Here is a 27608-nt window from a genome sequence, read left to right on the forward strand (position 1 = left end):
AAAAAATAAAGTCCATCTATAGACATTTCACCCCAAACTCATAGACGGAGTCTGGCTAAAACCTGCAAAATGTCTGTAACAAAAACGGATGGCTTAGATTTCTTGGTTATTTCAGTATAGTAATTAACGAGCAAACTGTACAAGTACATGCAACATACAAGCTGGCCTAATGTGGAACTAACATACATTATTAAATAACCTTTTGTGGTTTTTTTCATTTTTTCTTTTCTTTTTTACTTTTTTTTTTTTTTAACAAAACGTGCATGCAGCTTTGAACAGTTCCAAGTCATGCTGCTCTATTTGTGTGATCACAAAAATTGAGTGACTCATAAAAGGAGGGAGAACATACCAGTGCACTCGCAGAGTCTGCACTTTGTAGCACGTATACAGAATGTCACAAGGGAAATTCAAGGCCAAGAAAAACTCAGATGAAGAAAATGCAAGTTGAAAGTTGACTTTGTTTTATTCCCCACCCCCCAAAGTAAGATACTTTGCATTAAAAAATCAAGCTTTGTGCTTGCATCAGTCTCAAAGAAATGTAAATTAAAATTGGATAAAAACATTACTTTAGTGCAGAATATTTCAGCTGGAATTTCCAGTGCAATACTGGACAGCTCATACCATGCTCTTTCCAGGGCAGATGGGTGTGTCTACACTGAGACATGGCCGAGAAGCCTGGGCATAGCTGAAAGTGTCTTAGGCTCAAATCTGTTTCTAGTCACCATTTTGGGAAGTCAAAAGTATGTTTTATACACACGAGCATATACTTTTATGGGGGGATATCAGGAAGAAAAAGTTATTACAAGGAGTGTTTCCAAAGTACAATTATGCGGTTAGTTTTAGTTCCCAGCATTAGTTGCAGATTGACTTCTTTAAAAGTCTTCCATGAAAAACAATGGAAAAAATAAATTAACTTTTTAGAACACAAACAGATTATTTTTCATTTAAAAAAAGTGATTCTGTGATTATTTGTTCCAGAAGATAACTTTTTGTTTTCTGGGTTTCCGCACATAAGACTGAAGGATTATAAAATGAAAGCCAGTGAAACCCTTCATTGGCCTCATCTTGCCTGGTAGTTGCACACTTTGGGGAGATGCCACAGAGACTGTTTCAGCCCTTTTTTGGTGCTTTTGGGAAAAGAAAGGAAGGGTCTTTGTAAGCATCATGAGGCCTGTCATGACATATCCAAAAATAGTGGAAATAACAAATACAGTGAAAAATAAAACAAATCAAGAAACCAAAACCCATCAAACAACACACAAAAAAAACACACAGAAGAACACAACTTTTCAAACACCAGGGAAATAACACTGCTTGTGGTTTGTGCAGAAATGTGTAAAATACAACTTTTCAGAGTGAGAGTTTCCAGTTTGTTCAATTTGGGGTGTGTGTGTGCCTGTGTGTGTGTATGTGTGTGTGTGTGTGTGTGGATTTGAAGTTTCCTCTTTTTCTGTTTGTCAGAAGCATCAGTGACTCTCACTAGCATGTTGACTCTTACTGTAATTTGATAAACTGCCTTGTTCTGTCATATGAAGCCAGGTTTTAAACGACAAGTGGGACATATTATTGAAAAACTACTACAGGCAAAACACAAGTTGATTGTCTGTCTCCAACAATGCTTTTGATCATGAAATATCTGGTTCAGATTATTATCCTGAAAGGTAGAGTTTCACTGGAATGACTCTGGTATGAGTTCACTATGAGCGGATGCAGGGAGGCCCAGTTGAACTTTCCAGAGATGACTGGGAAGCCCGGCGGGTTAGGGGAGTGAGTGTGGGATCCACCAGGGATGATGGTGGGAATAACTTGTACCATCCGATTACCATACTGGATAGATCGAGTTCTTCCAACAAGATCTGAGCCACACCCATAAAGCATTTATGGTCCATTCTGCCATAGTCCCCCCACACAATCACCTGCAGAGACAGAGAAACGCAATAAAACTTGAACGTCTCTTTCTTTCACATTTGAAGAGTTGAAAGCAACTATTCTGTAAAAGTGGGCCAGTCAGGGAAGCGGAGGAAATGAATATAACGGACACCAAGGAGGTAGAACCGATAGAAAGATACTAACACTAAGGTGCTCAAAGAGACACTTCCCAAGAATTTTTAGATCTGATAGAGTGCAGGTAATGTTTCCCTAGTCAATGAGGGGGATTAGCTACATAAACCATGTTAAAGAAATAAACATACAAGTTTGTTTATATGCGAATTCAATACCTTCTTTAGTAACTACTATCTTGTAAGTGATGTGCAGTACCATAAAGATATAAAAATTAAAATTTGTGCAAGTTAGCAGGGCAAAACAACGTAATTCAGTGTACGGTAAAGTGTGTATACGATGAAGTATGTATAAAGAATGAGAACATGCATTACATTTCTTTTATACTATGTACTTGTTAGTGAAGGGACAGGTTGAAAAATAATTGTAAGCACACATTGCCTTTTGAGCATTTGCCTGACAATTCTGATTTGATCAAATGATTAGTAAGTCAGAGAGTTTACGGGCAGTTAGCACAATCTGGGTCAGCTCCTCCTGGTGTCAGAGAAGCATTCCATTACACTTACTCCTACTCCTAAGGTTCTGTTTTCCAATCCTTTGGTCATCTGTAACGGTTCTCAACTGAACTCATTCCCCAGCTTACAGACGCAGGAGTGGCGAAACCTGCCTTTTCAATTTACTGAGTAATCTTGCCAAATTATTTAATCTCTGTGATCCTCATACATAATCTTTAAAATGGGGATTATGATATTTTATGCACATGGTAGTTAAAATGTTTAAAAGAAGTGATGTATGGGGGCGCCTGGGTGGTGCAGTTGGTTGACCGTCTGACTCTTGGTCTTGGGGTCATGAGATGGAGCCTGAGTCGGGCTCCGCGCTCAGCATGGAGTCTGCGTGGGATTTTCTCTCCCTCTGCTCCCCCTTGCCCCCGCCACGTGCTCTCTCTAAAATAAATAAATCTTAAAAAAAAGAGGTAATGTATGTAATTTCTTAACAATGCATCTGACATTCACAAGTCCTGATTATTCCCCTTTTTTTTCCTTTCTTCCTCTTTGTATCCCATGTCTGGCACACAGTAATGCTCAATAAAACATGAGCATCATTTGTCTTGATTATCTGTCTCCCTCCCTACCTCCCTACCAACCTACCTACCTATGGAGAAGAGGGGGTGTGGAAAGCAGGGCAAAAGCAGAAGGAGAGGATGGAGAGAAGGAAAAAAAGAAGGGAGAGAAAATAAAAATTGTGTTTTCCCTTAGATCCATCAGATATTTTTACTACTACATATTGTTTATATTGTAAGTTAACAATTTGTCTTTTTCTACTCAAGGATGTCACACTACATTTCTCCTCACTGAAACCTATTCTCATGTTTGACCATCTCCTCAGAGTTTATATGGATAATGTGGACATTACAATGTAAACCGTCACACTGTTACCGACCTGAAGAACTTTACCCTGTGGGCTTTCGTCAAACACCAGGGACTGCTGATACAAAGGATCAAGGGTTTTTCGTGCAATTCTTGTCTTCTTCTTGGCTATACAGGCCCCGTTTTCCAAAAGATACACTTTGACGTATGGAGCTGAACAAAGTAATATTTAACATATAAGAAGTTAATCCTTCAAGTTAAGTTGATTTGATTAGAGAATGCCTTACTAGAGAATTAGAGATGCTTAGTGAAAAGTTTCCCGTTAACTATTTAAATCATTTTAAATTTCCGGTGCTCCATAAATTCTCTTCCTTAAAGCTCTTCTGTTACCACTACTGGCATTTTCCTCATTCCCAGTAAATGTGCGCAAAATTAACCCAAGACTGACTGACCTGGGGTAGAGCGGGCATCACAGTTCAGGTGTAGAACTTAAAGCTCATTGTTTCTTTTTTATGCTTAAAACTAAAAAAAAAATTCCTTTTCATTTGTAAGCGTACAGGAAAAAAATAACCAACACAAGCTAAGAAATACTCATAACTAAACTTTTCTTAATTTGATAATACTCTTCCTTATACTTTCTGACAGAATAATGGTGCAAGGAAAGCCCAGATCCATTTTTATAGAATCAAAGAATACAGAAAAACTGCCTTTTTGATCAATCAGATGATGCAGAACGGAGCATATAGAATTCGAATGCAGCAAATATTTTGATTTCTTTTGCTTATGTCAGATTCTCTTGTCCAAACTCAGTACCACCTTTCCTTACCGGGTGTAGACTTGGAACCAGGTTTTTGTGTGAGACTTCGTGCTCTAATAACTTCGACTTCTAATTGGCCCTTTTTATCTTCCATTCCAATTTGTATGTCACCTGCAAATGGAAAGGAAGGAAAATGTCTCAGCTTCTTTGCAGTTACACACAGTTAAAAGAAATAGAGGTACACGACAGATTCCAAATTGTGATCTTCATGATTTTGATAAAAACCCTCATATTTAGAGCCCCTGGCTCCCACTTTTCTTCTCCTGCCTCCAAATCAGGTTTTGAAATGTTTCTCTTCATTTTTTGGGTACTAATCCATGTTATGAGAGTCCCACATTAGTTTATAAATCACTTAATTACAGTAATACTGAAGTATTTAAGTTATTCTTATACTCTAGTAGGATTTCTTATCCTTTATATAACCTAGTATATAATACTTCTTAGTAAAAAAGTATAATTATCTGTATTTCCATTATCTAGAGAAAACCAATATTAATATTTTGGTGAATATCCCAGCAACCTCATAAGTACTTTCTCTTTCTTTAACTAACTTCTTTACTCCCTTTATTCCTTCTTCTCTCTCTCCCTTTCTTCATCTATCTATCTATCTATCTATCTATCTATCTATCTATCTATCTCATGACCATACATCCTCAATTTATTGACTATATGGACCAGTGAATGGGCATGTCATTACCTGTTTAACCAGATCCCTGTTGATGGAAATATAGGTCATCTATGTTGTTGCTATTATAAATAGCACTGCAATGAACAGCTTTATAAAGAATTTTTACACAGATTTTAAATTATTGGGTCTAATTAAATGGACAATCAAAAATTCCATGCATATTGCCAAGTATCCTTCAGAAAGATTGTGCCTGTTTGTACTACCACCAGAAGTATTTGTCTTCTCATATTCCACACCCACTAATAGGGGTATTAGGAATATGTCTAATTTTTACCAATCTGATGGTTAAAAAGTGATAATTTGCATCTCTCTGATTAATAGGGAGGCGGAACATATTTCTAAATATTTTCAGTTTGTATTCTTCCTCTTACGTTTTGCCTGTTCATGTCCTTTTACTAAGGTGCTCATCATTTTCTGATTGATATGATACTTTATTTCTGAAAATGCTAAATGTAATTATTTCTAATTTTTTCTTAGTTAAATGATCTCCATTTTGTCAGTTGTGAATTCTCTTTATTTGCCAGGTCAGTTGATCAACTTTGTGGCTCTGGATTATTCATTAGTTTTATAACTCTGTTTTGGAACTCAGCTCCCAGATGTCTCTTTTGTTTTTGTTCTAATCACATACATGCATAGTTAAAAAGTCAAACTGTTCTATAAGTCTTCTTATTAGTATAAAAGAGTTCCATTCTCTCTCTCAACTTCTTGCCTTCCAAAAGTCACTGCTTTCAAGATTTTCAATATTTTTACCTGATTTATTTTTTACTGTTTGGCATTTGCCTCCCTATTTCTAAATACTATACTTATAAGGTATTTTCCTATGTTTTTCAGTTTTAGATATTATTATTAACTTCTAACTTCAATCTCTTACTGCCTTCCTACCCCTGCCATATACTTGAAACTTTCTGTCATCCCAATATTAGACTATCTAATTATGATTATGTAACATTACTTAAAAATGAGTGAACTAATGTAGTAATCCAAAGGGGTACGTGCACCCCAATGTTTATAGCAGCAACGTCCACAATAGCCAAACTATGGAAAAAGCCAAGATGGCCAAAGAAGATGGATAAAGAAAATGTGGTATATATATATACAATGGAATATTATGCAGCCATCAAAAACCGAAATCTTGCCATTTGCAACGACATGGATAGAACTAGAGGGTATTATGCTAAGTGAAATAAGTCAATCAGAGAAAGGCATGTATCATATGATCTCACTGATATGAGGAATTCTTAATCTCAGGAAACAAACTGAGGGTTGCTGGAGTGGTGGGGGGTGGGAGGCATGGGGTGGCTGGGTGATAGACATTGGGGAGGGTATGGGCTATGGTAAGCGCTGTGAATTGTGTAAGACTGTTGAATCACAGACCTGTACCTCTGAAACAAATAATACATTATATGTTAAAAAAAAAAAAAAAGATAGTAGGAAGGGAAAAATGAAGGGGGGGATCAGAGGGGGAGACGAACCATGAGAGACTATGGACTCTGAGAAACAAACTGAGGGTTCTAGAGGGGAGGGGGGTGGGGGGATGGGTTAGCCTGGTGATGGGTATTAAAGAGGGCACGTACTGAATGGAGCACTGGGTATTATACGCAAACAATGCATCATGGAACACTACATCAAAAACTAATGATGTAATGTATGGTGATTAATATAACATAATAAAATAAAATTTTAAAAAAATGAGTGAACTAGAATACTATGGTTACTTCTCATTTCTTGGACAGCTCTTCCTTTTCCCTATACTAAGTAAGTGTCTTTTTAAAAAGAATCTGCTAAATTTTTGTGTATATATCATTAGTTCAACCCCTTATTCTCTCCTGGTTGTTGACCTCTTCCATAAAATCAAACACATTAGGTATTCTGTAGATTTTATCTTATGGATTCTGGCAATTTGGACAAATTGCTTTTATTTATCTTAATTTAATTTAATTTTGTTTTATTTAAATTCAATTAGCCAACATATAGTATATCCTCAGATGTAGAGCTCAACAATTCATCAGCTGCATACAACACCCAGTGCAAATTGCTTTTAAAGCTTGCTGCAACTGTTATCTTTAGATTTTTCTTCACTATCGTCTTGGGTATCCCAACCATTTCTCTCTTGTGTTGAAACATTTATTTACTGGATTTTTTCTTCCTCTTTTTTTAGTTCCTATTTTTTTTAAGTTCACTTAGTTCATTTTGTTGAGGTATATCCTCCAGTAACTTCCTGAGCAAAGTTGTGTATGAGGAAAATGTTTTGAGACCTTTCTTTGTCAGTATGTTTTTATTCCAGCCTGAACCTTACTTGATAATTTGGAGGGCGATTGTACTATACCTTGGAAATTAACTGTTACTCAGAATTTTTAAGGTAATACGAAGTAGTCTTCTGGCTTCTAGTATTATTATTGAGGAGTCCGACGGGAATCTGACTTTTGATAATTTTGTATAGAATTATTTTTCCTCTTAGAAAACTTGTAGGATTTTCTATTAATCTCTGGTGCTGTGAGAGTCCACGATGATGATGTGCCTTTGTGTGGTGACCTATTTTCATGCATTTTGCTGAGAATTCCATGGAAATTCATGTCCTTCAGGGGAATAGCTGTTGCACCTGTTACATGTCAATTTCTCCCTTCGTCATTTTTCTTTTAACTTAATTTAAGGTATATTTTGCTAGTAAAAGTTTTCAATTTATCTGTCTTTGGTTTGACCCTTTGAAAAGTTCTTTCCCACTCCAAGAGCACAGAAACATTAATTAAGTGTTTTCAGTATTTTCTAGTGTCTTTCTCCACCCCAGTTTTCTTTTATAATTGAGTATAAAATATTTTTATAAGTTCTGAAGTAGGGAGGCAATTTCATTATCTTTTTTTTTGCTTATTAAAACAGTTTTGCCAACATCCCTTACTGAATAATCCATCATCTTTATGTGCTGTGAAATGCTACCCTTATCCTACATTTGGATCTATTGTAGACTCTCTATCTTGATGGAGTTTTCTGATAATTCAAAGATGTATGACTAACTTTATTCATTTTGCATAATGTCTCAAGTGAGAAACATGCATCAGAAATTAGAATAGTCATTTGAAGCCAGAATTACCCTTGCTAAAATGTTGCTTCTCACTTATATTACTATTATGATACTTTAAATGACCTTGTCAATCATGAAACATCAGTTTTCCTGTGGAAAAAAATGATTCTTACCCATTGCAGGGGTGGCAAGGGTTTGGCGGCCAACAAGCTGAGCTGGTCCCAGTCCATCAAGAAAATCACTGAATTGGCTGTCTGCTCCTAGTCGTACTCCAGGAAATATTAAGCTATTAGTAAAAGGACAAAAATCAAAACATTAGATCTCCTAGAATTCTTTTCGTTAGTTTCCATTTAACTACTAGTTCTGATCACAACTATAAACATTAGACAGTTTACATTGATTCTTTGCATTCATTGCCTCTGAACCAAGTATATAAAGTACAGCACTGATTGAGAAAAGGCCTAAATAAACTCTCAAGTTAAGAGTTGATGTTCTGTTCAGGAGAGCTTAGTTGTCGTTTTTAATATACTAAGTTTTCTGGACATTTACAAATACAAATCCCTACATAAGTATATTGCTGACATAACATATAAGATGCAAATTTTTATATCATGAACTCTACATAAATAATTGTTCATGAACATTAAGTAACATTAATGCTAAGTTTAAAAAAATGCCTGGTAATTTCTTCAATAAATGTTATAGCAAAGTACAAATTCTTATTTACAAGTAAAAATGCTTAATTTTTTCATTTTTTAATGAACTACATTTTTATATTATCTGAGATTTTCATTCAGTTCAAATGGAAAAGAATTGATTAGACTATGCCCATTTCTTTTTTTTTTAAATAAAGCGTTTTTTTTTTTCAAAGATTTTATTTGTTTATTTGAGAGAGAGAGAGAGAGCACAGAGGGAGAGTGAGAGGGAGAAGCAGCCTCCCCGCTGAGCAGGGAGGCTGACGTGGGACTTGATCCCAGGGTCCTGGGATCATGACCTGAGCTGAAGGCAGAAGCTTAACTGACTGAGCCACCCAGGTGCCCCTAGACTATGTCCATATCTTACTACACCCTGACTGCCTGAATTCCCTGGGCCGTAAGCTCCAGCAGAGAGTGACTATGCTCTTCTTGTTTATTGATGTATCCTGGGCAACAAGAACCATGCCTGCCACGCAGTTGGACTTCAATGAGCATTTTTTGAATAAGCACGTTTCGATAGGGACTTATTGTTTCCAGTGTGCTTTCTCACATATTACTTCCTCACAATCAAGGGAATTAGAGAGGGCACATACCATGATCGCATCCAGAGACTATGAAAATCAATCTGTAAGAGGTTAAGTGGCTTATCCACCGTGGAGGTAAATATTATTTGATTTATTAGTTTTATATCAGAAAATAATGTCTCCTGTCTTTCATTTGCACATTGCATTATAATACTTCATCAAATATTGGAATTTTGTCAGCAAGTTCATCTCCATAACTTCCGTTCCTGCTGATTTTTGCTCTTAGCTGTATCTTGCTGGGAGCATGCATACCAATCATTTGATCAAATAAACCCTAGTTTCGGGAATGGGAAAGCACATCATGAACAATAACTTGGCATAATTTTATTTCATTTTCTGAACAAAATTTAAAAAATGCCAGTAAAGTAAAATAAATTATTACTATTAGATTGGTAAATGAGATTTCTGAATGGCAATAAATGAATAATTATAGAAAATTTGTACACGGTCAATCCCCAAGTAACCCACTACAGGATAATAATTACTTAATTGTAAGATCTATAACCTCAGTAAAAGTTTGGTTTTATCAGAAAAATTCTCAAGCATAGAGAAATGCAGGGTTTTTCTTGTGTAGGATCTATATGTAAAAGCAAGTAAGCAAACCACAAATCTAGTTAAATTTTTTAAAGATTAATTAACTAAAACTCTTTAACCAGAAAAATAAATTCTGGGCTTTTTTTCCTAAGATAAAAATGAGTTAGTGATGTTTTAAAAACAAAAAAAAATTTAAATTGCTTATTATCAGAGTGGTAGACTTCCAACAACTCAGAAACAAAAATTCGTTTGGAGAAAAGTAGGAATATGGGAAATCAAGTCTCACTTCTAAATTTTAATTCAGATTTTGGTGACCGGGCCAATGAGTTTCCCCACCCGAAATAATCCATTAAATGTAGCATTTCTACACTAAAAACATCCAGGAATGGACTATTGTGAGCTTTTCTGGACGATGGAGATCAGTTTATTCATGTTAACCCAGCTTTTCTTCAGACCTCTGAAAGGTCTGAGCGACCAGGTGCAGAGGTATGTCCCTGTGTACGTATCATAAGAGGTAAGGCTGTTTTAAAACATGGAGGGTTAAACTCCTAGTTAAATAGAGAAGCGGCGCCGTAACCGCTGGTGGCTTTGTTATTTTCCCTGCGACCACACAAGCTGTGGTTCTAAAGCCACGCAGAGGTGCTGCCATCACTTACTTTCCCTCGGAGCTGTAACTGTTGATGCTGCCGTCAGTAGACTCTCGACTTGGTTGCCTTACCATCTTCCTCATTTCGGCTGCCATTCCTGTTTCTGTGCTTCTCTGGATGGTACTTTTTAACTTCTTGTGGCCTGACTCTGACAAGAGAGAGTAAAAGAAACTCTAAGTTTGGTTTAGGCCGTTTCTCCCCGAATGTTGACTGATTCTGCAAATAAAACAATTATGCATATAATTAAAAGTTTACTCAGAAAAAGAGAGTCTAAGAGAATAATCTGATTCGCTGAATCTCTTTGCCCACATATGCTTTGGCGCAGAGGGGCAGCAGTGGAGGGTAGACCCCTGCCCCAGGCCCAGAGACTGCCTGAATCTCAGGGAACCAACATGAGCTCATTGCAGTATGGCTGCTCAAGTTATCAACTGCAGGGAAAAAACTGGCTGCATTATGTGGAAAGAGAATGCTGAACAACCTAAAAGGTTTTTCCCCCATCTGGAGTGTTCCAAATGTGTGGGAACAGACCTAAATGAATGGGCCTTGTCCTTTAAAGGAGAAAAGGTGCAGGGAACCAAGCATGAAAAATACCACAGTTCTGGCCATGTATCAACAATCCCATAAAGAGGAACGGTAGTATTTTATTTAATGATTTTTGAAACACTTTACCATACACATTCTCATTTGAGATGGCACGTAGCATACCTATGGAAGTAGAACAGGTTTTATCTTAACTCCAAGCCTCTACAGCTCTCTCATGCTTGTTGCCTCAGCTGCATGACTTCTGACTGGCAGTTTTGGGTGGAAGTCTCTTTTTGCATTGTGAATTATAATGGCTGATCATTTTCTTGATAAACTCTAAGTTCAGAGCAACTTCTTCAAGCCACTTTGAGATGCACTAACCGACATTCTATTCACAGCATGGAAATGAAATTCTAAAACACTTATTTGATTAGAACAATACCAAAAGGTTAGACAAACACTTAGACTTTTAATACCTGTCACAGTTTTTCCATCTACACATTTGATATGTATTTCTAGTTTTCTTTCAGTTTTTCATATAGTATCATTTAATCCCCATTAATATATGAGAAAATGCTTTATAAACTCTTCAACCCTCATAAAACCTCTGTGAAGCAGGTGCCCCAAAACACTCCTAATTAAACCACAGGAAAGACTGTATGTTTTCCTCTCATTTTTGGTCACTGCAATCCTATTGTAGATTGTCTAATAAAAAAAATAATTGATTATACTATATGGACTCAATGCTGAATATTCTCTACATAAGAGCCATGGCAATTCCTTAGAAACATAAATCTGAATATGTCATTCCCTTGCTCAAGATTTGTGCTGCTTTATCATCAAAACTAAAAGAAAATCCAAAATTGTTACTATGGCCCATAAAATGCCTGGTCCCTGGCCACCTCTCAGATCTCACATGCTGCTCCTCATCCCCGTGGTCCTTGCTCTCCAGTCACGTGGTCTTCCCACATTTTCTTGATAACGCCAAACATGCTGCTTCAGGGTGTTTTCCTGGCCTTCCCTTCTGACTTTCTTGCCTTGCTCCCTCACTGTATTCAGGTCTCGGTGCCAATGTCACCCCCTCAGAGAGGCTTTTTCTGATCCTTATCACTTTCTATCTCCTTGCCATGCTTGATTTATAGCACTGCTCTGCCATTAAACTTCAATTTGTTTGTTGTCTGTTTCCTCAATTAGAATTCATCTGTTTGAGGAGAGGGACATTGTGAATATTGCTGTTATCCCTAGTATCTAGAACATTGGTAACAACTCAGTAACAAGATCACACATTTTCCTCATTCTATTTAATGTAACTTACTATAATACAAACAAACATGTCTCTATGTTTTTTAATGACTGCACCGTTGGGTGGTGTCATAATTAAGCCATCCCCTTACTGATGAGCACTTGGAATGTTTCCAGTTGTTACAGGAGAGTTTTTATAGAACACATTTCTAGAGGTTGAATGCTAGTGAAAGGGTAGGAATCTGTTTTGTCTTAATAGCTATTTCTAAATTGCCATTTAGAAACATAGTAATTTAAATCACTCCTACCAACATTCATAGGGATGCACCCATTTTCCCAACTACAGCTCAGGGAGTCTCTACTTTTCCCCTTCTAGTCTCTATCTTGCCTATTTGGCTCGTCATTGTAGAACTCGTACACTTACTGAAGGCAGTGACTTCATTTATGGACATTCTAGTGCTGTTTTTATTTATATATTTAGTTATTTATATATTGTGCCTCCTTCCCAAATGTAGTTCCTTTATGAAGTCACTGTGGTAGAGCGAGACTTCATTCACGCACACACACTGGCTAGATTCCACCTGAGGGGTAAAGGCGAGCCCCAGCCACGTATTACCAAAGTGAGCTCAGCAGAGTTGTGCAGATGTTTCCCCAAAGCAGCAGAGGCAACAAACCCAGGGTGGAACATCAGATTCTTACTGAGAACAAGGACTATCATAGCTAGAAAAAGGAGGGCAAACTTTAAATCTAAACGGTGAGGTGATGCTGGAAACTGGAGGAGAAACACTTAAGAGGATCGTAGTGGGGAGGTTCAGGTTATTTGTTCATTCAGTTTTTCATTTATCCATCCACCCAACAAATATTTACTAAGCACCTACTATGTGTCACACACTGTTCTAGGCGTACTGATGAATGACAAATTTCCTGCTATCATGGAGCTTACATTCTAGTGTGTGTATACAACCAAGGCGATGCACAAATAAATAAATATATGCTTGGTAATAAATGCTATGGAAAAAAAAACAGGCAGGATAAGGGGGGATAGAGAGTGACAGGGTAGAGCAGCCCTGGTTTTATTATAAAGGGTAAGGGTCTCATGAATCATCAGACTGGAGGAAGTGAGGCCACAGGCTGTGAGGGAACAGGGAAGTAACACCCGTAGGGGGACTGGTCCTGGTGATTGTTGGGGGGGGAGGTTGAGTAATGGTGGTCAGGAGGGGGCCACTGTCTTCTCAGTAGTGCACAGCTTTCCTCTGCAGTCTTTCCAACGTTGATGTTGACTCTGGTCAAAAGGCTCTGTGGCCAGAGATCTCAGGGCCCTATGTGCCCCTGGCAGGGCAGATGACAGGGGCAGAGTAGGCTCGTCACGTAGGCTACTTCCTAACACAGGTTTCACATGGTTGTTACTTATTACATATTTGTTCAATGAATGAAAAAATTAAAAGTGAAGAGTCTGTTAATTTGTTTGCATTATTTAATTGGGACATCAAGTATTCTTAAAGAAGAGTATATTTACAGGGTATCCTAACATTCTTGAAGCAGTTTTAAAACTTAATAGCTTCCAAAATGTAAATGCTACACACTTTGAGAAAACATCATTTAAGAAGCTGGTTATTCCACTTTCTTTTATACTTACTTAATTTTATGAATTTGAATACATTTTTAAAGTTTTAGTTTTAGTCCTTTTGAAGACACCAAATATGCACTGATAGTTAGCTCTTGTCTTATTCATGTTAATAAATATTCAATGAAAAGAGCTTTGATGGGGCGCCTGGGTGGCTCAGACAGTTAAGCGTCCGCCTTCAGCTCAGGTCATGATCCTGGGGTCCTAGGATCGAACCTCACATCGGGCTTCCTGCTCAGCGGGGAGCCTGCTTCTCCTTCTCCCTCTGCTGCTCCCCCTGCTTGTACTCTCTCTAATAAAAAAAAAAATTTAAAAAATCTTAAAAAAAAAAAAAGAGCTTTGATGAACTAAATTTTATAAAGGCCCAGGTAAAAACCGAATAAAGAGTTCTAGCTATGGATTTAAATTCATATTTAAATTCACAACAGCTTTAATACTATTTAGAATGCAAGGGTTGGAAAGAACTTTGTTTTATAGATGTGGAAACGAATTTTGGAGATGTATAACTCATGCAACAAATACTTGTTCAGCACTTACACTGAGCCCAGTCTCTTCCAGTCTCTTGCTGGTGATACAGCAATGAACGCAGTAGACAAAAATCCCTTGTCCTAATGGAATTTATATTCTAGTGAGTATAATGATTTGTTCAACATCATGCTAGTGAGCAGACGCTGGATTAGATCTTCTGAATCTCAGTCTTGTGACCATTCTTTTATACCACAGTTTAGGAAAACACAAAGTCTAATCTCATTTTACAAACAGAACAGTGGTTTAGCTACACAGATAATTTCATGTACACATTCTCATATGGGCTTACAAATTCATTTAAAATTTTTGTTAAAAGCACATATATTCTATACAAGTACAAATGTATATAATTATCTGTATCTATCTCTGTACATATGTTGTGATTATAGCATAAATACATGTTCCCTAGATGAATTTTAAAAATTTCAATATAATGCATTAAACCACTAAGTGATATCACCATTATTTAACAATTATTTGTATCCATTGAAGAATCATTGACCTGGTTAAGACATGAAGTCTCCTATCAAATTATGACATGAAACCTTTGACTTGAAACCACTGTCCCAAGTATTATATGAAGAACAAAAGGATTAGAAAACTAGCCCATTTTATACTCTGTATTCACAAACACATGAAAAAATCAGTAAAATCCGTATCATTTGGGAACAATTATTTTCCCCTGCTTTGGCAGAACAAACTTTCCCTTATAGAATGTTTCAGAATGTGTCATCTTTACATATTATTTCTCTCTTTTCATAGTAAGAGATGTATGTTATATTTAGAAACACCCCCACTGATGTTTTAATTCATTCTGTAAATACTCATTAAGCAGCAAGTACCTATAGTCTAATTGGCATTTTTCTAGGTGGGGGAGCTACAACAGTCATTAAGACAGGATAGTGGGGCGCCTGGGTGGCTCAGTTGGTTAAGCGACTGCCTTCAGCTCAGGTCATGATCCTGGAGTCCCGGGATCGAGTCCCGCATCGGGCTCCCTGCTCAGGGGGGAGTCTGCTTCTCCCTCTCCCGCTCCCCCCTCTTGTGCTCTCTCTCTCTCTCAAATAAATAAATAAAATCTTTTAAAAAAAAAAAAGACAGGATAGTGCATATAATGAACAATTAAATAAGTTATAATTTTAGAACTGGTAATCATTATGAAAAAAGCAAACGAAGCAGAAGAGACTGTCCCAGTAGAGTGAATTATTTTTGATCCACTGGGCAGAAGCCACTTCTGAGAATGTAAACCATGCAAAGATCTGAAAGAAGTATTATCCAGGCAGAAGGAGCAAGTGCAAGAGCCTGAGGAGTGACTGACCTTCCTTGGCTTGTCTGAGAAAGCTCTGAAAAGCTGAAGTATGATGGATGAGAAGATGGAGTGGGAGAGGCTGAAGGAGCTGGAGGCACATGACCTGCTGGAAAATAGCCTGGATTTTGTGCTGAGTATAATGGGAAGCCACAGGGAAGGGTCATGATCTGATTTACATTTTCAAAGGATTGTTCTAGCTATTGTGTGGAGAATGCATTGTAGGAACTAGAAGTGGAAGCAGAGAAGAACTGGAGAGCTACTTTCCTACCTACAAAGAGACAAACAGTGGCTTCGGTTAGGGAAGTAGTGGTGGAGATAAGGGAAGAGGGGAAGGTTGGGTTATATTCTGAATGGAACTGACAGTATTTGCCCTATTACATGTCTAAGTGGTTCAGAAAGAAAGAACATATCCATTCACTTTCAGGCTTTCAGTGAGGATAACTAGTTGAATGGTAGTGTCATTTACTGAAAAGGAAGAGGAATTCATTGTGAGTGGTGGAAATGGTGAGTTCTCTCTTGGATGTTTGAGGGGCTTCCTAAATAGCTATGTGGACAGTAAAGTTGGAAGTGTGCGTATGATCATGACCACGAGGGACAGGTTAGGGTTGGAAATAGGTCAGTCGGTAGTTAGATGGACAGACAGACAGGATGTATTGGCATACAGATGGAATTAAAAATCTATAGTACTAAATGTAATAGGGAGGAAGTATAGATAGAGATAAAAAGAGTAGACAAAATAGAGCCTAGACTATTTTCCACATTTAGAGGTCCAGAAGAAAGTCAAGACTCTTAAGGAGCCTACAAAGGAAGACATTTTAAGGCATGGGGAAAGATAGCTAAGTGTCATTGTGCAGAAATCAGAAGAATAAAGTGTTAGAAGTAAGAAAAAAAGTGTTGTTTACTACTTAGAATTTTAGTAAGAAATAGGCACAGGACGTCTGGGTGGTCAGTCAGTTAAGCACCCGCCTTTGGCTCAGGTCATGATCCCAGGGTCCTGGGAATCGAGCCCCAGATTGGGCTCCCTGCTCAGTGGGGAGTCTGTTTCTCCCTCTCCCTCTACCCTTCCCCCATCACCTGGCTAGTGCTTGAGCGCTTGCTCTCTCTCAAATAAATAAATAAAATCTTTTTATTTTTTTTATTTTTAAATTTTTTTTTTTAAAGATTTTATTTATTTATTTGAGAGAGAGAGAGAGAAACAGCATGAGAGGGGATAGGGTCAGAGGGAGAAGCAGGCTCCCCGCTGAGCCGGGAGCCCGATGTGGGACTCGATCCCAGGACTCCGGGATCATGACCTGAGCCGAAGGCAGTCGGTTAACCAACTGAGCCACCCAGGCGCCCCTAAATAAATAAAATCTTAAAAACAAAACAAACAAACAAAAAAAACCAGACACAGAAGTGATGATAGAGCTCGGCTCCATGGAGATCACGGATTTCAAGCGTAGATTTGGTGAAGCAGTAGGGTTGGGAGCCTAAAAGGAATGGCCAGTCAGAAGAGAGAATGAGAGACAAATAAGTAGAGGGAGCTCCTATGACTATTTTGAAAAGGTTTGTTGTGATTGAGAGGTAGTATTTGGAGAATCGCACAGGATATGTGGAAGTTGTCTATCTTTTAAGATATGTGACATTAGAGCCTGTTTCTATGCAGAAGGGAATGGTTAAATGCACAAGATAAAACATAACATTTTTAGATCTAATATTATTGGTTGGAAAGGTGGATAAACATAATGTCTGATAAATCATCTTTCCCATCAAAGTATTCTCTAATGACCAATGAATAGTCAATTTCATCAATTAATTGGAAAAAATCAGTAAAAGAATAGCACTGAATTGATTAAACAGTTGATTAAACAGTATCTTAAAAAGATAAATGCAGCGATATCCTATTAGCTCATGAAAAAAAACTATAGAGTAGATGCAGTCTTTTGGTTATCCTGAAAATGAAACTGAGATCAGTGATAAAAATTATTATTATTTTTTTTTTATGTACAGAGACAAAACCCAGTTATGTTTTTAAAAAGAAAAATTGTTGTAGTTATGTTTTGGTCACTCATTCCCTTGTTTACTTACTCAACAAACTATTCTCTGAGTGCTTTGGGCCCAGGACTGTATATGGAAGAATGGAAAGGAAAGCGGCCCTGCCCCCAGCCATGTCATCGCCTAGCAGGACAGACTGACAAGCAGAAGTTTAATTGTGATGCAGTCTAAGTACAACACAGAGGACTTATTTTATATTTATTTAGCTTTAGGTATTTGTCTTATGTATATATTCGATTATATGGAGAGAGGAAGAGAAAGGGAAGAGAAGGAACAATTTAAAGAGTGAGTGTGAGTCTGTGCTCGCTCTGCCACTGAATGAACATGGAACCTGGAGAGATCATAAGGTGAGAAATGCAAATCTTCTCTTTACTTTGTTTCAGTTCCTGAAGATAATCTGGTGTTTATGATGATCTCTAAAATAGGCTTCCTAAAAAAACCAACCCCCCCAAAAAACCCCCCAAACCCCCAAACCAACCACTTTATCCGGTGTCCAAACAAAGCAGCAGCAATTACAGTCAAATTGACAGTATTGGATACACTGAGAGACGAGACTGGTATCCAAGGGATTTTAAAAGGAAATTTTAACTCCATGCAGATGGTGAATGGGTGGCGGTGGGATTTGTATTTTAGGTGAAGAGAGCAGCATATTTAAAGGTCCTGACATGATAAAGAACATAGTCCCTTGAGAAAACTACCTTTCCAGAATGACCAGAGTTCTGTGAATGGTGAGTTGGTGGTAGGGCAGGCTCACATGGGCCTTTCCTCTAAGGCTCTCAAGGGGTACCATTACATACCATTTGGGTGGCTGTTGTACTGTTATTAATGTTCTTAATGCTCTCAAGGTCTTGGTCCTCCCAATGCCAATATTACCCACATAAAGTTGTGTGTAATTTGTATTATATACAATCTGATATAAAGGTATTGTCAAAGGTCTTCAATAATCATTCTTTTAAAGAAAGTATCCAGCAGTTCCCCTTTGTTGATGTTGGATGCTCCCAATGTTGTCATAACCACGTAGAAATCTTTGAGGTAGTCTGTTCTAATAGTGCCACAGCTTTTCTTTCTTAGTTTTTAAACAAACAAAAATGTTCCTTTTGAGTTATGCCAAAGTTTTTTAAAAATATATTTCATCCCAACCCAGATAAGTACAACTTGTAAAAATTTCATATCTGAAGATTATTTTTAGAAAATTGCATGAGGGCTCTTTGACTTTATGGTTTCCCTCATTTAACCTCCATGTTAATCCTACAAGCCATAAAGTCCACAATTTCCCTTTCCTCTTCTCATTTTCCAGAGAGATTTATAATGAAAGAAATACAGTGGTCGAGAAAATAAAAATAGTATCATTAAGAATATTCTTGTGAGACAATGGAATAAATTCCCTTGATGATATTTTCAGAATACTTCAAATCTTTCTTGGCAATGTGCCTATCCTTTTTTATTTCACTGCCATAATCCAAAAGAGGTATTTTCTCTTGCCGCCACACTTGAAGTTCTCTGCAGATATGACTTCAGAAAAGGGATTCACCTGTACTGAACACTGACCTGTATTTTTCCAGCTCTTGTGTGGCTAATAGTTCTTCTCTGGTCAGAGACCTGGTATTGTTCTGAGCCTCTGTGAGGCCTGCCTGTCATAGCTGCAGACTTCACTCAACCACACTTGATCTCTTCAGCAAAACATCTGCCAATGTCACACTGATTTTTCCTCTTGCCTGGCTGGTGAAAATGTCAGCAATAGCAAGTTCAAGATGCTCTTTTAAATAATTTTCATGTTGCATTTAGTAAGGCTGCCAAAAAATACTTAGATGAAGTGGTTTACTGTCACTGAAACATACCACCTGTAACATATCCTATTTTGGCCAAAGCCGTAAGATGGGAGCAGCCAAATGTTGAACTTCTCACTGCTGCAAATTGCTTTTGCAGCCTCAGTGTTTCCAGAGTGTTTCTGTGGTATGGACTCCTTCCCTGCCCCAATTCATAGGTTGAAGTTCTAACCAAGAGTATTTCCGGATATGACTGTATTTGGAGACGGGGCCTTTAAAGAGGTGATTAAGTTAAAATAACACCGCCAGGGAGGCCCTATTCCCCACCTTTCTGGTTTTCTTATGAAAAGAAGGCATTAGAACACAGAGAGAGACCACCATGGGAAGAGGGCAGCCATATGAGAGCCAAGAAGAGAAGCCTCAGAAGAAAGCAAACCTGTCCACACCTTGATCATGGACTTTCAGCATCTAGAACTGTGAGAAGATAAGTATCTGTTATTTTAAACACCCCATCTCTGGTACTTTGTTATGGCAGCCTTAGCAAACTAATGGATCTAGGGAGTGGATACTGTTACTTTAATACTCTAAAGCCATCTTCTTATTTAATAAATGTGATGATTTAAATATAATTTAAAGCACCTAGGGATATCTAATCACCTAAATGGCCTGAGGTTGAGATTAAGCCCCAAATACTGGGATGAACTTGTTTCAGGTTTCCTTGATTAAAAAATGGTCTGAAGTGTACTTGGATATACCTAAATCATTTATTAACAACCCTATATGTTCAGGAAATAAGGTCTTAGATTTATTTTCCCAGGAGTAGTAAATATATCATACTTAGATTAATTTTTCTTTTTTTACTGTCCTTTAGTCTTAAATTAATACCATAGAAGAATCTGGATTTTATTTATTGATTATAAATCTAGAATATCTCCTTACTATCTACCATCCTGATTGTAAAAATAAAACAATACTTTAGGCTAAACCTTGTTTTATTGTATATTTCAGGTTTTGTTTTGATTTTTAAATTTTTGTTTAAATTCAAGGTATTACTATTTAGAGAATCTTTCCTCCTATCCAGTTTTGAAAGGCAGCCTAACATTCCAAGTCCTGGCTGAATAGGAAATTGTTGGAAAGGCAATTCTGGAACCTGAATGTCTGGATTCAAGTACCAGCTCTACCATGTATTAGTGCTGTGCCCGCAGCAATTTACTTGGCCTCTCTCCCTATGCCTCACTTTCCTTATTTATGAAAGGAGGAGGATAATAATACCTAGCTCACAGGATGATTCTGAGTAGTAAGTGAGATAATCCATGTAAAGCACTCAGGCAGTGTTCAGCACCTATTTAAGTTATATATTGTTACACAATAAGATCTCCAGTATTTTGTACAGGTTAAGTCTCCAAATTGCATAATGCTAATTCCCCTTGCTCTACCTCATATTTAACTCAAAATATTATTTAGAATGAAGCATAAATTATAACATGTCACAGAGACTACTTGTGCCCCCAATACCCATTCTTACCCTTTTCTCTTAGTGATAGAATTCCCCCATCCTACGAGCTAAAGACCAACCACATATCCCTTTCCTTCTTCCCTCTTGATGGCATGGGGACATAATGGTGGGAGCTGCAGCAACTACTCTGGACCTCAAGATGGAAGCACCTGTTGAAGTGGGCACAGCCTGGATGCCTGACATGATGGAGCCACTATACCCCTACTGGACTGTCCACCTGGACTGTTATATGATACTCTTGATTAAGTCACTGTATCTAAGGGTATCTTGTTACAGCAGTCTACCCTATATCATAGTACATAGTATTCTAAATAAAACCAGTGGGGATTTTTAAAAAATAAAATAGTAATTTTGTGAAAAGTACTGTCAACTCTTTAACTTTAGATAAGAAACTTGGGTTATATTGGATTGTTCCTCTATAGTTTTATATTTCGAAGAATAAGGCTCCACCTAACAGTAAACTTAATGGAAATTTTTCTTATGAAGTGTCAGAGGATGTAGGGTTAGAAGGGGAGAAACTAGCAATAAATAATGTTCATTAAGTACTGTTATTGTAGACAGGACTTCTGGGAAAGATGGTGGAGTAGGATGATCATTGGCTCACCTTGTCCCACAGATACACCTAGATAATACCCACATCAGTGTAAATAACCCAGAAAATGACCTGAACACTGGCAGAACAGACTCTCCACAGCTAACTGTAGAGAAGAGTCCACATTGAAGAGAGTAGGAAGGGCGAGTGTCTGTGAGAGGGAGGAATGCTGTGGACATGAAGAGGGAGAAGAGCACCCAGGTATGGGGAACTTATACTGGGAAAATGGATTCCCGTTACATTTGGCTTTGAAAAGCAGAGGGGCCTAACTTTTTGAGTTCTTACAATCAGTGGGGCTTACCAGCTGGAACTTTAAAAATCAGTGGGCTTGGGTCTGGGAGAGCTGGAGGGCAAGAGGAAACTGAGTCCTTACCCTTAAAGAGACAGCACAACAAACAGCCCCACTGAGATACATCATAGAAGCAGTAGTTTGAAAAACACTGAGGGTATATAGGAAGGAGATTTGTTTACTAATCTCAGAGCATGTGCTGGAGGGGCAGAGATCACTTGGAGACTTCTGCAAGAAAAAGAGAGCTGCTGGGTGCCATTTTCCTCCTCCACCCCCAAGCCTAGATACACAGTCACCCGTGGAAACCAGCACAGCATGAACACTACCTAGCTTGCTAATAGCATGCCCTGCCCCTGCACATTTCTGTGGATTCACTCTCTCCATCCAGACCTAGGTAGGAGTTTTCCTGAGTGGCTACAGCTCTCTCCCGACAGCAAATGGGCACGGACCTTGCTAACAGTGAGTCCCACCCTTGTGCTCTCCTGCACAGATGCCCCTTCCAATACATCCTTGGCTGGAGCCCATCCAAATGGTGCCACCAGCCCAGCAAGCAAGCAGTCCCAACAGCAGCTGGCACCATTCCAAAGTGACTCCTGTCCCAAGGAGAGGGGAAGATAACCACACATACCAAGCCAACTGTGGCCCCAACAGTGGGCTGGGGGCAGAGTTCTGGTCTAACTGCAAGCCACACCCATCAATGAAAGCTCAGAGACAACACAGGGAAAATGTCATGTAGTTCAGTGGTACTGCATCTCTGGCAAACTCTTGGTTTGATCAACTCAAACACAAGGTGGCCCCAGACTGCCCCACTAACAACACAGGGACCAAACCCTGCCTACAACATGCAAAGAGAGCCACTGCAGATAACTGAAGGCAAAAGTGCCTCAGCCACAATAGTAGGGCACATGCAACACACATAGGAGACACCCCTGAAATGCCAGTTTCTGGTGAACAGGGGACATTGAACTGCAGGGCACTGCAGGACCTCTTCTTCATAAGGCCACTACTTTCAAGAGCAGGAGATGTAGCTGACTTTACTAACACACAGAAACAGACAGAGAGTTAGACAAAATGAGGAGACAGAGGAATATATCTCAAATGAAAGAACAGGACAAAATCACAGCAAGAGAGCTAAATGAAATGGAGATAAGTAATACTCTTGATAGAGAATTTAAAGTAATGGTCATAAAGATTCTGGACTTGAGAAAAGAGTGGAAGACCTCAGTGAGACCCTCAACAAAGAGAGAGAAAAAAGAATCAGTAAGAGAGGAAGAACTCAATAACTGAAATTAAAAATACACTAGATGGAATAAATAATAGACTTGAGGACACAGAACAGATCACTGACCTGGAGGACAGAGTAATAGAAATGAATCAAGCTGAAGAGGAGAGAGAAAAATAATAATAAGAAATGAAAATAGACTAAGGGAACTCAGCAACACCATCAAGAGTAATAACATTTGCATTATAGGGATCCCAGGAGAAGAGAGAGCAGAGGGGGCATAAAATTTATTTGAAGAAATAATAGCTGAAAATTTCCTCAACCTAGGGGAGGAAACAAATCCAGACTGAGGAGGCACAGAGAGCTCCCAACAAAATAACTCAATGAGGGGGTCCACACCAAGACACATAATAATTAAAATGGCAAAAAGTAGTGATAGAGAATTTTAAAAGAGCAAAAGAAGACAGTAACATATGAGGGAAACCCCATAAGGCTATCAGCTGATTTTTCAGCAGAAACTTTGCAGGCCAGAAGATAGTGGCATGATATGTTCAAAATGCTGAAAGAAAAAAAAAAAAAAAACCTGCAGCCAAGAATATGCTATCCAGCAAAGCTATCATTCAGAAAAGAAGGAGAAATAAAGTTTCCCAAACAAAAAGTGTTAAAGGAATTCCTGCCCACTAAACCAGTCCTACAAGAAATGTTGAAGAGGACTTTTGGAGTCGAAAGGAAAAGACCATAAATAGGAGGAAAAAAAGGTAGGAAGCACAAAAACCATAAAATTAAGTATATCTATAAAAATCAGTCACAAAATAAAAGGATGTGAGGTATGACACCATATACCTAAAGGTCGTGGGAAGAGGAGTAAAGAATGGGTTCACGCTTAAGCAACCATCAACTTAATATAGACTACTATAAGCATAAGTTGTTATACATAAACTTAATGGTAACCACAAATCAAAAACCAGTAATAGATATGCAAAAAATAGAAAGGAATCCAAGTATATCACAAAAGAAAGCCAGCAAGAGAGAAGACCACCAAGAGAGAAGAAACAGAAGAACTACAACAACCATAAAACAAGTAACAAAATCTCAATAAATATATACCTATCAATAAATATTTTAAATGTAAATGGACTAAATGCTCCAATCAAAAGACACAGGGTGACAGAATGGATAAAAAAGCAAGACCCATCTATGTACTGCCTCTTAGAAACCCATCTATAAACTGCTTATTACAGACATATGCAGATTGAAAGTGAAGGGATGGAAAATAATTTATCATGAAAACGAAGTGAAAACAAAGCCAGGGTAGCAATACTTATATCAGACAAAATAGACTTTAAAACAAAGACTGTAACGAGACAAAGGACACCATATAATCAATCATAAAGGGAACAATCCAACAAGAAAAATAACAATTGTAGATATTTATGCACCCAACATGGGAGCACCCAAATACATAAAGCAGCTAATAACAAACATATAGGGAATAATCGATAGTAATACAATAATGGTAGGGGATTTTAACACCCCACTTACGTCAATGGACAGATCATGCACACAGAAAATCAACAAGGAAACAGAGGTTTTGAATGACACAGTGGACCAGGTGGATTTAATAGATATATTCAGAACATTCCATTCCCAAAAAGCAGAATGCACATTCTTTTCGAGTGCATGTGGAACATTCTTCAGAACAGATCACACATTAGGCCACAAAACAAGTTTCAACAAATTCAAAAAGATCAGTCATTACATGCATCTTTTCTGACCACAATGCTATGAAACTAGGAATCAACCAAAAGAAAAAAATCTGGAAAGAACACAAATACATGGAGGATAAATAACATGCTACTAAACAATGAATGCATCAACCAAGAAATCAAAGAGGAAATCAAAATATGCATGGGGACAAATGAAAATGAAAACACAACAGTCCAAAATCTTTGGGATGCAGCAAAAGCTATTCTAAGAGGAAAGTTTATAGCAATACAAGCCTACCTCAAGAAGCAAGAAAAATCTCAAACAACCTAACCTTACACCTAAAGAGGCTAGGTGTAACAAAACCCAAAACCAGTAGAAGGAAGGAAATAATAAAGATTAGAGCAGAAATAAATGAAATAGCAACTATAAAAAACCAATAGAACAGACCAATGAAACCAGGAGTTCATTCTTTGTAAAGATCAACAAAATTGATAAACCTTGAGCGAAACTCAAAAAAGAGAGAGAGAGAGAGAGGACTCAACTAAAAATCAGAAATGAAAGAGGAGAAATAACAGCTGACACCACAGAAATACAAAGGATTAGGAGAATATTATAAAAAAGTATATGCCAATAAATTGGACAACCTAGAAGAAATGGATAAATTCCTAGAAACATGTAACCTCCCAAAACTGAATCAGGAATAGAAAATATAAGCAGGCCAATTACCAGCAATGAAATTTAATCAGTAATCACACAAAAGAGCAAACAAACAAAAAACTCCCAACAAACCAAAGTCCAGGACCAGATAGTTTCACAGGAAAATTCTACCAAAGAATTTAAAGAAGAGCTAGTACTTATTCTTCACAAACTATTCCAAAAAATAGAAGAGGAAGGAAAGCTTCCTAATTCATTCTGTGAAGCCAGTATTACCCTGATACCAAAACCAGATAAAAACACTACAAAAAAAAAGAGAGAGAGAGAGAGAAATATAGGCTAATATCTCTGATGAACATAGATGCAAAAATCCTCAACAAAATATTAGCAAACTGAATCCAACAATACATTACAAAATCATTCACCACAATCAAGTGGGGGTCATTTTGGAGTTGCAAAGGTGGTTCAGTATTTGCAAATCAATCAACGTGACACATCAACAAGAGAAAGGATAAAAACCATATGATTGTCTCAGTAGATGCAGAAAAAGCATGTGACAAAGTACAACATCTATTCACGATAAAAACTTTCAACAAAGTAGGTTTAGAGAGAACATACCTCAACATAATACACTCCATAAATGAAAAACCCATAGCAAACATCATACTCAATAGGGAAAAACTGAGAGCTTTTCCCCTAAGATCACGAACAAGACAAGGATGTCCACTCTCACCACTTTTATTCAACATAGTACTGGAATTCCTAGCCACAGCAATCAGACAACAAAAAGAAATAAAAGCATCAAAATTGGTAAGGAAGAAGTAAAACTTTCAGTAGTTAGAGATGGCATACTATCTATATAGAAAACCCTAAAGACTCCACCAAAAAATTACTAATACTCATAAATGAATTCAGTAAAGTCACAGGGTACAAAACCAATACACAGAAATCCACTGCATTTCTATGCATTAATAATGAAGTAGCAGAAAGAGAAATTAAGAAAACAATCCCATTTACAACTGCATCAAAAATAGTAAGATACCTAGGAATAAACCTAGGAGTTGAAAACCAAGGAGGTAAAAGACTTGTACTCTGAAAACTATAAAATACTGATGAAAGATGACACAAACAAATGGAAAGATATTTCATGCTCATGGATTGTGAGAACAAATACTGTGAAAATGTCCATGCTACTCAAAGCAATCTACAGGTTTTTTTTTTTTTTTTTTAAAGATTTTATTTATTTATTTGAGAGAGAGAGAACGAGAGACAGAGAGCATGAGAGGGAGGAGGGTCAGAGGGAGAAGCAGACTCCCCGCCGAGCAGGGAGCCTGACGTGGGACTCGATCCCGGGACTCCAGGACCATGACCTGAGCCGAAGGCAGTCGCCCAACCAACTGAGCCACCCAGGCGCCCGCAATCTACAGGTTTATTGCAATCTCTATAAAAATACCAACAGCATTTTTCACAAAACTAGAACAAATAATCCTAAAATTTGTATGGAACCAAAAAAGACCCCGGATAGCCAAAGCAATCTTGAAGAACAAAACTGGAAGAATCATAATCCCAGATTTCAAGAAATACTACAAAGCTGTAGTAATCAAAACAGTATGGTCCTGGAACAAAAATATACATATAGACCAATAAAACGGAAGAGAGAGGCCAGAAATAAACCCATGATTATATGGTCAATTAATCTTTGACAAAGGAGGCAAGAATATATAATGGGAAAAAGACAGTCTCTTCAACAAATGGTGTTGGGAAAAGTGGACAGCTATATGCAAAAGCATCATACTGGACCACTTCCTTACACCATACACAAAATAAACTCAAAATGGATTCAGGACCTGAATGTGAGACCTCATGAAACCATAAAAATCCTTGAAGGGAGAACAGGCAATAATTTTTCTGACATCAATAGTAGCAATACTTTTGTAGCTGTGTCTCCTGAGGCAAGGGAAACAAAAGCAAAAATAAGTTATTGGGACTTCATCAAAATAAAAAGCATCTGCACAGCAAAGGAAACAGTCAACAAAATGAAAAGGCAACTTAATGAACAGGAGAAGATACATGCAAAAGACATATCCTGAAAAGGGTTAGCATCCAAAATATATAAAAAACTTACACAACTCAACACCAAACCCCCCAAATAATCCAATTAAAAGTGGGCAGAAGACATGGACAGACACTCTGCCAAAGAAGACATACAGATGGTCAACAAACACATGAACAGATGCTCAACATCACTCCTCATCAG

The 27608-nt window shown here is 37.7% G+C and overlaps 1 protein-coding gene across 49 annotated transcripts in view; it reads right to left on the reverse strand.

Annotated features, from left to right (window-relative positions):
• Positions 1-224: 224 nt before the first annotated feature.
• Positions 225-27608, reverse strand: part of RIMS1 (regulating synaptic membrane exocytosis 1) — a 490270-nt gene continuing 462886 nt past the window's right edge. For all 49 annotated transcript variants that reach the window (XM_032409516.1, XM_032409510.1, XM_032409506.1 and 46 more), the window contains 5 exons: positions 10359-10497; positions 8063-8175; positions 4195-4296; positions 3442-3581; positions 225-1916 (listed from right to left, as the gene is read on the reverse strand). In XM_032409516.1, the coding sequence (XP_032265407.1) occupies positions 1698-1916; positions 3442-3581; positions 4195-4296; positions 8063-8175; positions 10359-10497 (713 nt within the window). In that variant the 3' untranslated portion in view covers positions 225-1697. The remainder of the gene's footprint in view (positions 1917-3441; positions 3582-4194; positions 4297-8062; positions 8176-10358; positions 10498-27608) is intronic.

This window comes from Phoca vitulina, unplaced genomic scaffold (assembly GCF_004348235.1).
Source record: "Phoca vitulina isolate PV1807 unplaced genomic scaffold, GSC_HSeal_1.0 scaffold11, whole genome shotgun sequence".
Taxonomy (NCBI): domain Eukaryota; kingdom Metazoa; phylum Chordata; class Mammalia; order Carnivora; family Phocidae; genus Phoca; species Phoca vitulina.